Source organism: Mustelus asterias, chromosome 1, assembly GCF_964213995.1.
Source record: "Mustelus asterias chromosome 1, sMusAst1.hap1.1, whole genome shotgun sequence".
Lineage (NCBI taxonomy): Eukaryota > Metazoa > Chordata > Chondrichthyes > Carcharhiniformes > Triakidae > Mustelus > Mustelus asterias.
In genome coordinates this window covers 166,049,440-166,060,025 of record NC_135801.1, presented here as the reverse complement: position 1 = coordinate 166,060,025, position 10,586 = coordinate 166,049,440, and the positions used below count along the sequence as shown (strand labels likewise).

General features: G+C 42.5%; 1 protein-coding gene across 1 annotated transcript; it reads right to left on the bottom strand.

Annotated features, from left to right (window-relative positions):
- Positions 1 to 383: 383 nt before the first annotated feature.
- Positions 384 to 9,604, bottom strand: c21h18orf32 (chromosome 21 C18orf32 homolog). Its single transcript, XM_078222304.1, has 3 exons — positions 9,521 to 9,604; positions 6,574 to 6,749; positions 384 to 2,517 (listed from the first exon to the last, which is right to left on the bottom strand). The coding sequence occupies exons 2-3, from the start codon at positions 6,745 to 6,747 to the stop codon at positions 2,413 to 2,415; spliced, it is 279 nt and encodes a 92-aa protein (XP_078078430.1). The 5' UTR covers positions 6,748 to 6,749; positions 9,521 to 9,604; the 3' UTR covers positions 384 to 2,412.
- Positions 9,605 to 10,586: the final 982 nt, after the last annotated feature.

Here is a 10,586-nt window from a genome sequence, read left to right as displayed (position 1 = left end):
TCCTGTATTCAAGTTATCTTGCAATGCAGGCCAACATTCAATTTGCTCATTACAGCCTTGGTTCAAACATAGACTAATGAGCTGAACTCTGGAGCAAATGGGAAAGCTCTCCACCAGTTGGAGTCATATCCGGCACAAAGAAAGACGGTTTTGATTGTTGAAGGCTAATCATCTCAGTTCAAGTACATTACTGCAGGTGCTCCTCAGGGTAGTATCCCAGGCCCAACCATCTTCAGCTGCTCCAATGACCTTCCTCCCATGGAATATGGCAGGAAAAGTTGACGAGGCTATTTTTAAAATAAAACATCCAGGATCTTTGGTTTTAGAGGCATGCAGCACAAATGTTATGTTAAACCATATTTAAAAGAAAAAGTACTGCATGGTTATCATTTTGTGAATTTATTTTCAAAGTATTTTTGCATCACGTTCTAGCCATTGTGCCCTCTGATAAATGATTTTAAAATACAAATAATGTAATATTAATTTTATTCCATTCCTTTCAGTCTCCTGCATCATCCCTGGGTAAGCATTAATTCCAGGATTTTTCCAATAGCCTTCCACAACTGGTACATGAGGATAGTACAAGGAAGATGTTTGACACAGAGCAAGCGCACCTGACTTTTGGACCATCACCCCAAAAAGTTTAACCCCATCAATGTCAATGACAAAATATGGGGAAGTCCTACCTGCACATTCTACTGAAATCACACTTCAATGGTCCCTTAAAATGCTTAGGACTGCCACTCAATGGTCTCAAAATGGCAGCAACATACTACATCGTCCATCTGCAGTATTAAGCTCAACTATGCTATACAGAAAAAGGGATATCTTCAGCTCATTCTCAGAGCAGCAATTGCAAGCATAATGACTGAAGATGATCTAGTGGCAAAGGCAGGGCATTGGTATAGCTTTTCAACACCACAAAAAGGTAAGCTTGTTTGAACATCTTTACCTCTAGTTTTAGTTAGGAACAAGAGGCTGCAATTCACTCACAAACAGGTCAATTCAACAGTGAATGTTAGTCTGAAAATTCTGACTGGCAGGCATTCCAGCATCTGATCATTCTTTCCCTTCCAATTTCGTTTTGCTGTTTCTTAAGGTATTGCCTCTCGATTGGTATCTGGGTCACAGCATCCATTAGCCCTTGATTACCTCCCTGTGCTACATGTATAATTCCATAGAATCCATACAGTGCAGAAGGAGGCTATTTGGCCCAATGAGTCTGCACAGACTCTGAAAGAACATTTTACCCCGTAATCCCCACGCATTTACCATAGCTAATCCACCCAACCCACACAGCTTTGCCAATCCACCTAATTTGCACCTCTTTGGACTGTGGGAGGAAACTGGAGCACCCGAAGGAATTTCACATAGTCATGGGGGGAATGTGCAAACTCCACAAAGACTGAGGCAGCAGTACTAATCACTGCGCCACCCAAAGTCCAGATAGTGTCAAAACTAATTACCGCCAAAGAATATCACTATCAATAATTTAACACACATTTGGTCAGTAGTCACCTCGCTCAAGAGTTTGAGGTTATTTGTATCAGTTTAATTTCTGTTTCAGCCAAGACCAGCACAGTGCAGACTAGGATTATGACACAGGCCCTCCTAATGCTGCTCTTAAAAACATCACCCTGCACTTTTCCTCTTTTAGAAGCGCCCAACTTCTGTGACTCATCCCCTCAGAGCTGTAAGCATAATCAGTCTACCACTACAATTCTAGCCAATTCTGTTACCCTGATAAAATATATCACTCGGCTACCTCAATCTCTTTGCATTATCCACTATCTGTGCATTTACTAATATGTGGCTTCACAGTGGTTCAACATCACTGAAAGCTAGCACTGTTGTTCTTGAATGAATTACAGCAGACAAATGGGATATAAATAAAGAGCGGGTAGGTATTCTGGTGATTGTCCCTCTCCCTCTGTTAGATTACGCTCCATACATGTTAAAATGCAAGGGGCACCAGAGTCAGCTATATTTTCTTAAATTAGCAATTACCCGGGGATTGATTGGTTCACTTGTTTTGGTGTGATACTAAACTGTGGCCACCAGAGGGTACTCCCCCCCCATTAGATTTAACCAGGACATTTCTGTTTAGTCAACTACAATATACCACTAACATTGTAGTCTCTGGTCTCAGCTAAGGACTACAGATATCACAGCAATAACACCTCTACTGAAGAATTTAAAGATCATGAAATGCACACAAGATAATCATCTATCACAGAAATAGGAACTATATTACAGCATTAAAGAAAGCTATTAAATAACATGGTAAAGTGCAATACAACAGAGTGACAAATCATTGGCCATTATAAATTTCAAATGGTTAATAAATCTACTTTCATTCTTTAAAATTTATTATCAGCACACATTATGCAAGGTTATTTCTTGATGGAAGTCTTAATCAGTCTTTTTGTCTGAAACATTTGGTGGTCCTCCTGTAGTGATGCTGCCTGTAGCTTTGTCAATGCAATTTAATTCTCCATTCATGGCTGTGGATCCAGACTAAAGGAAAAGACACACCATCAGTTACAAACTTTGCAGGGGAGCAAAAGAGAAATAAAGGCACATACACACGTTAGTTTTCTCTCTTCTACCAATTTTCTCTCCAGCAAACACCTACCAACTTGATTTAGTGGCTGTCACCAATGTGAGGGGTCATGACTCTGCAGGCACCGACTCGTAACCCAAAACCACTGAGGTGAATTAATTTTGTCTGGACTACCAGAACAGAAACTGGTTAAAATACCATGCTTAACGTTTAAATTGCCATTCACCTTGCTGTTTTGAGTGATGCAAACACCAAAATAGCATTGGAATTTGGTGTCATGGCTGTGCAGTGCCAGTTCAGACATTGAGATGGGCCATCGGACTACCGCCCCCCCCCTGCTTTGCCCCTGGTGGCCATTCTTCATGAGTTTGCTTAGTGAGATATTTGACTTGACATGGGAGGACATCATAGTTGAGCTCAATCATATCAGGTGTTCAGGAGTCATCAGAAACAAACACATTGACCAGTTTCTGACCAGAAAAACAAGTCGAAACTAAATATTGAATCAGATAACTTGATATGGGGGGAACCCCACCAAGGCAAATTTGTATTAAAGAAATCTAGAATTAAAAGTCTATTGGTGACCTTGAAACCATTGTCAATTGTTGTTTTAAAAAAAACATCTGGTTCACCAGTGTGCTTTAGGAAAGGAAATCTGCCACTTTACCTGATCTGTGACTCCAGATCCACAGCAATATGGTTGACTCTTAAATGTCTTCAGTTCAGGGGAAATAAATGCCGGCCCAGCTAATGACACCATCTCCCACAAAATAATTTTTTAAATGTATTGCCCACTTCAAGGAATAAATAAGAGGGCATATCAACCATCACTCTTATAGCAGAATCATCAGAGGCAAGTTGGTGGAAAATGGAGACTCACAGGCAAAGACAAAATTATAAAATGAAATAATAAAAACCCAAAAAAGTCAAATACATGTGCAGTCAAGACTTTTCATTGAAAAAAAAAACCCCAGCTAACAGTAGGAACTATTGAGAAAATCCACAAAGAGAAAGGTAACACAAGTCAGAACATTCTCCTTGCACTGAAAGTACAAACTACAGGTAGATCCAAAGTCAATTATGTTCACTGTGACTTCAAGTGAGTAAAGCTTTCCAACAAAGGAAACATACAATTCAGCAATAGTCATAATCTGAGGGTGCATCATGTACATCGTTAAGGCACAAAGGCAGCAGTGTGATGGAATATTGTTCACTTGCCTGGATGAGTACAGAACCAAACACACACAAGAGGCTCAACACCATCCTGCCTGACTGGTACCCCTTCCGTAAACGCTCATTCCCTCTACCACCGACAAACAGTGGCAACAGTGTGTACCATCCACAAGATGCACTGTAGGAACTCACCAAGGGTCCTTCGACAGCACCTTCTAAACACATGACCACTACCATCTTGTTGGACAAGAGCAGCAGACACATGGGAACACATGGAAGCTGCCCCTCATGCCACACACCATCCTGACTTGGAGCTATGTTGTCATTCTTTCACTGTTGCTGGGTTAAAATCCTGGAACTCTACCCCTAATAGCACTGAGTCTACATACACCAAATGGACGGCAATTGTTCAAGGAGTTGACTCCTCACCACCTTCTCAAGGGCAATTAGGGATGGGCAATAAATGCTGGCCTAGCAAATGATACCACCAATGCATCAGCTATGTTTGAAACTCATCCACCAATGGACTGCATCATCCGACTGTTGATGAAAGCGGTTAACAAGCTGTATGCTCAGAATCTGTGCAGCATAACTCACAGAAACTTACTGCCTGTGGCTGCACTTGTAATACAGTGGAGTCATGGAGTATTTGATGGTGATGGGGCCTGAAATAATTCCCCATTAAGACAGTTTATTTGAGCAAACATATAAAAAGGCCAAAAATACATTTTAACCAACTGCATGAAGAAACTGGCAGACTGGTGAAATATGGCTCTGGCTCATGTTTCCAACTTGAAGTTATTTCAGCCAGGATACCAGGAGAGCAAGCTCGCACCTCAGACGGAAAACATGCAAACAACTTCAGGTACTCCAGCATTCAGAAATAGATCTACAGTGCCAGTGGTAGAGTGGAAAAGGTCATATGTCTGTCTTGTTAGGTTAGGAGACAAAAGACAACTATAATATTTAAAACAAAAAGCTAGGGCTGGAAAGAGTTGGCACTCAGATCTTGCTCCCAGCTCATCAAGCGTTTCAACCCTCTCAAATGTTTTCCACATTTTCAGTCAAGCACTGGGTGACTGTGTGTTGGTTTTAAGAACCTTAGATCAATATTGCAGTTGTTATTTGGAAGAGCCGCACGGATGGAGGGCCCGTGTGGAATTTCAAGGATACGGTGAAATCTATCCGTGTTGGAATGACCAGTGAATGATTTCACTTTGCTCGGATCTAGGAGAGTTTAACTTTGTTTGAACGTGTGCATCCTTCCTCTCCTGAACTATAAAGAACCACTACAGACACTACAGCAGAGAAGTATTTGGTTCCTTTATTAGTGCCAGCTGGTTAATGATTTCATTCAGTGATTATTGCAGCACTGTAGATATTATCGGTGCTAAAACTCTACTGTAAGCAGTTTCTGAGCTTTGTTCTCACATGCCTTCACTTTCTTACGTTTGTTCTTTCTCTCCTGTAACAACCATAATAGAAAAATGAGTATTGAAAAAAAGTACTTCAAAGAGTTAGCACACGGTGACATGAAGCAGGAAAACAACGAAGTGGACAATTACTAGAAAGTAGACACGCAAAAGCTGGTCAATTGTTACTGAATTCTGATCCAAAGCAGACATTTCTATTGTATTCTTTAAAAATAAAATACATCTACATCCCTAACTCTCAACTCATCAGCTGAGCCAATGGAGCAGAGAGCTCCCAGCATCAGACTGTATTGAGTTAAGCACAGCTGCCCTCTGCACACCCGGCTTGGAGAGGAAATTGGTAACACACACTGGAAGCAGATATCAGGGCTGGCAACGGTGCCCTCTACAACACAGCAACCCACAACATCCATGATGAAGAACTGCATCCCTGGCAGGAAGTCAACACCATTGATGATCAGAAAGGAAGGAAAAGTTAATCGAAAGAGAAAATTAAGAAAATACTTTTTATTTGAAACAGTTTGAAATAATATCCTGAAATTGGAGGAATTTTGCCCTATGGTTTTAACTTGGTCCCCACAATACAAATATGGGAACATAGGAAGAGTAGACCGATTCAGCCACTCGAGCCTGCTCTGCCATTCAACTAGATCGTGGCAAATAGATTACTATTCTCTCACTATCCCTATATTTCTTTATTAATTAGAAATCTACCATCTATTTTGATGACTGAGCTGCCACACACTCTGGTATAGAGAAGTCCTATGATTCACCACACACTGAAGAAATTCCATGTCATCTCAGTCCTAAATGGCCTACTCCTTATTCTGAGACTGTTTCCACTAGTTCCTGACCCCACAGCCAAGCGGAAAACATTCTTCTATCATCTGCTGTTAAGCCCAGGCCCAGTCTCCTCAATCTTTCCTCCTAACAGTCCCACTATCGCAGGAATCAATACAAGACTGTTTAAAAACCTTCAAATTAAATGCAGCTAGGCTACCACTTCAATCATTTGGAATTACTCCTGCTCAGCGTATTTACGTGTGGTGCTAATCATTTCCCTCTCCTTTCCCTATTTTCTAATGAATGGATGGGCTGGGAATCTGTTCATCCCAAGCCTTTGACACTTACCAGGTTTGGAAGGGAGTACAGTGGAAGTTGTCTGATTTTGTCTCAGAAACACCTGACTTCTGCTCAGAACCATTGTTTGGTGGCACAATCGAAACATGTGGGGAATCAAGACTGCAAAAGCATCTCTCATGGCAACAGAAACTGGAGTGCAACTGGGTGAATCACCCCTAACATCAGCCCAATTAAAATTCTCCACACTTAATCCAACCATGCTAAATTCCAGAAAGCAAAAGAAATCTAGTGCCTGCAATAAGTTAAGTGCAGTTCCATTACCTTCATTGTTCCATTACATACTCCTGCTTTCGGTGTAGAGATTTCCTCTTTCACCGCTCGCTTAGGCCATAGGCGGGAAATAAAGGGAGCGATGAAAGGATACAAGATAGGCTCCAAGAACTTCTTGTAAACCCATAATAGAACTGGAATGACGATGCAAGGAATGCAGACCATTGCTGTGGATCAGAAGAGGGAGCGAGAAAGAATCAGTTTATGATATTACAATTTGAACAAGACGTTCTGCAGCTCAAATTGTAATTTGCTCAATATACTCATTGTTCCCAAGGCAGCAGACATGTAATTATGTAGCTTGCCCACAACTAATCAAGTCTAGAGGAGTTGCTCGACTCAAAAATTCACACATTGAACAACTGCTTTTTAAAAATGTTCTGCTTTCTTCACTAATAACGTTCAGTGGGTTACAGGTCAACAGACACCCAAAGCCCCTCGTACTTTGCCCATATTATATTTTCATGTAATTCTAGGCTATTTGACCAAGTGAGGCATCACAGCTGTTTTCATTTGTACCCTGTATTTGTGAAAAACATCGCTAGATTTAAAAAAAAAATCAGATGTGGCAATCATAGCCTAGGGAACAATAGAACCAGCTGACAGCAGACCAGCAAGACTAAGATTTTCCAGACTGTTCAGCTCAATATTACCCCAACTATCAGAACAACTCTGCTACTGACAGAGCTATACAATTGAATCCCATGCTTTTAACTGAAACACCAACTACATTTGGATTTGGAACTGACATTTTACTGGGGGTCAGTCTGCTTCAAGGCAGTGTGTTGCAATGGACCTATACATTACAGGGATGGGGGGGAATTGTTGTCGGTGCAAACTCAATGGGCTGAATGGCCTCCTTCCACACTGTAGGAATTTATCTATCTAATTTTAGAGAACATAGATGGGGTCGATAGGACGAAACTTTTCTCCACTTAGTAGAGAGATCAATAACCAGGGGACATAGATTTAAGGTAAGGGCAGGGGATTGGAGGAAAAGTTTTTCATCCAGGTGGTGGTAGGAGTCTGTAGCCCACTGCCTGAAAGGCAGGAACGCTCAACACAAACATTTAGATGAGCACTTGAAATGCCAAAGCATTGAAAGCTATAAACTAAGTGCTGGGAAATGGGATTAGGACTGCTCTGTAGGGATTCTATGATTGATAGGTACTTGATGGTCAGCACAAACATGTTGGGCCAAAGGGCGTCTTTCTGTTGTGTAAACCACCTATATATGCTGATAGCGGCAATCACTGTGTATGTCAAGGATGTTTAAAATACAACCTATTGATTACAGGGGCAACTTGGTTCAAATAGCCTGTACTGATGTTAACTTCATGAACTTCCTCCCATTTCAACAACCTCATCTCAGCCTTTCAGCAACCTTTATTTCTTTTTTTCCTTACACATACATCCAGTTTCGTTTGAAAGTAGATAAACCACTTGTCTCAACTGTTGCCTGTGGTATCAAGTTCCAGATTCTAATTGCTAAGAAATTTCTCCTTCCCACCCTAATAATCATCTTTTATTTATCTAACCCTAGTTTTGAATCCTTCCGCAAATGCAAACATTCCACATTTAACCTGTCCAACCCATTCATAATTTTAAAGACATCTATCTGTCAGCTCTCCTCCAAGTCTCCCCTTTTCTGAAAAAACGCCCAAAGCTGTTCAATCATTCCCACTAGCTGTAATCTCAGTTCTAGTACTGCGTTTATGGTGCATTCTCCCTCAGCGTTAGCTAAAGCTCCTTCCTCCAGTTTGCTTTCACATACCAAAAGAGGCCAAATCATTATTGTAAATTATTAATTATCCCTGCTGCCCCACAGCATCAGGGGCCCAGATTCAATTCCAGCCTTGGGTGTCTGTCTGTGTGGGGTTTGCATGCTTGTTATAGCCAACACTGAGGAAGAATGCAACATAAAATTGTAGTACTGGTAGTTAAATGGCACTTGAACTTTAATAAATAAGTTTGAGGTAGAGTAAATAAAATGATCACCTATACTGTAAAATGCTGAATGGGGTCGATGAGCAAACAGATCTAGGATGCAGATGAACAAATCTTTAATTTTGGATTTGTAAAGCAAGTAAAATGTCATCAAAGCACTGGGGTTACAGGAATAGGGTCTGGGTAAAATGCTCTGTCAGAGAGTCAGTGCAGACTTGATGAGCTGCATGGCCTCCTTCTGCATTGTAGGATTCTATTTTTACAAAGTGGTCCCTGCACAGGTCCATCATTTTCAACTCATCTATCTGAATAACACTCACATCTACACTTCGATATCTAGTTTTTAAGTTAATTTTCTATCCATTCAGCTGCTTTTTTCCCCTGGCTCCAAACATCCTAGTCTTTGCCACCCCTGGGGTCACTACAGTTAAGCAATATCTTGATGCAGTTAAGCAACATCTTGGTTTGGAAATCCTCAGCCTTGTCTTCAAATCCCACCACAGCCCCACAGTTCTGCCAACTATCTGCACTCATCTGCCCTCTTCAGTTTCCCCCATTTTAATCGCCCCACCTTTGTCTCCTGTGTTTTTTTAAAAAACTTCTGTCCCCCCCCCCCCCCGCGCTCCACTCTCTGTTCCTTAAGGAACACTCCGAGACATACCCGCCCCGACCCAGCTTCTAGTCAGCCGTCCTAATATTATCAGACGAGGCCCGCTGCCGGGTTTGATGGATTAAAGTCCCGGTTTGCAGCTGGGGATATTTGATCACAGTAAAACCCGCTATAAAAAACACAGTTCCTTGGTGCTGAGACCGACTCCGTGTCCATCGATGCGGGCCTCGAAGCCCCAGCGAGACCTTCCTTCAGCACCGGAGCTCCTCCCCTGGGCCTGTGAGTGACAACACCACGCACTAAATTACAGACAGCGGCCGACCTCCCTGCACCGGGCCGGAGTGTCTACTATAACCCATCCCTGGGGAAAGAGCCACTCACCGACAACAGCTCCAAGGCCGCACACAAACAACAAGCCTCCCAAAGGCAGTGAGTGAGCCTCCTCCCCACCAGGGTCACGAGGACAGCCTCTCCTCCCTGACTGGCTGCTTGTGACCCAATCGGCTTCGTGGCTGTCGCTCATTGGTTCTCTTGCAGCCTCGGTTTCAGACGCTATGTTGATTGGCTAGTGCCTGAGGCGGTGCGTCCCGATTGGCCAGCTGCACGTGAGTGACGTCACAGGCCTGCAACGTCACAGAGGCTGTATTTTTTTATATACTTTTCCAATTCAATCAAATCAAATCCAAATCAGAGTCTCAACAAGTTGAGACACCTCAGATCCAGGCCGACAAGACAGGACGGGAGACCAAAACCACCCTGTCCTGGGCCTGATCTACATGAGTCAAGCTGATTGGAGAAGGGGGAGGATCCTCCTCCAAGACTGGAGCTCATTTGCATCTTAGCCAAAAGGCCGAGATGCCGCTTTAAAAAATTGCTTCATATGAAACATATGAAGCTTCAGCGTAACCTAATGACCTCAACCAAGTGCAGGCGATCCATACTGCATTTGATCTTAGCCAAAAGGCCGAGAAGCGATGTCACAGAGGCTGTATTACCTAATGTCCATATAACCTAATGTGGAGATGCCGGCGTTGGACTGGGGTAAACACAGTAAGAAGCTTAACAACACCAGGTTAAAGTCCAACAGGTTTATTTGGTAGCAAAAGCCACACAAGCTTTCGGAGCCTTAAGCCCCTAGGCTCCGAAAGCTTGTGTGGCTTTTGCTATCAAATAAACCTGTTGGACCTTAACATGGTGTTGTTAAACTTCTTACTGTGTTAATCTGAAGGCAACAAGGTAGGGGAGGGAGTGATGGTGTTGATGGGAGAGGGGCCTTTTGGCTAAGATCAAGTGTGGCATGGAGAGGATGCTGCACTTGGTTGAGGTCATTAGGTTACGCTGAGGCTTCATATGAAGCAATTTTTAAAAGCGGCATCTCGGCCTTTTGGCTAAGATGCAAATGAGCTCAAGTCTTGGAGGAGGAACCTCCCCCTTCTCCAATCAGCTT

Coding starts and splice junctions, on each gene's coding strand:
- c21h18orf32 (XM_078222304.1), bottom strand. CDS start 6,747: ATGGTCTGCATTCCTTGCATCGTCATTCCAGTTCTATTATGGGTTTAC. Junction 2,518..6,573: donor TATGTAATGGAACAATGAAG/GTAATGGAACTG, acceptor CTTTTCCTTTAG/TCTGGATCCACAGCCATGAA.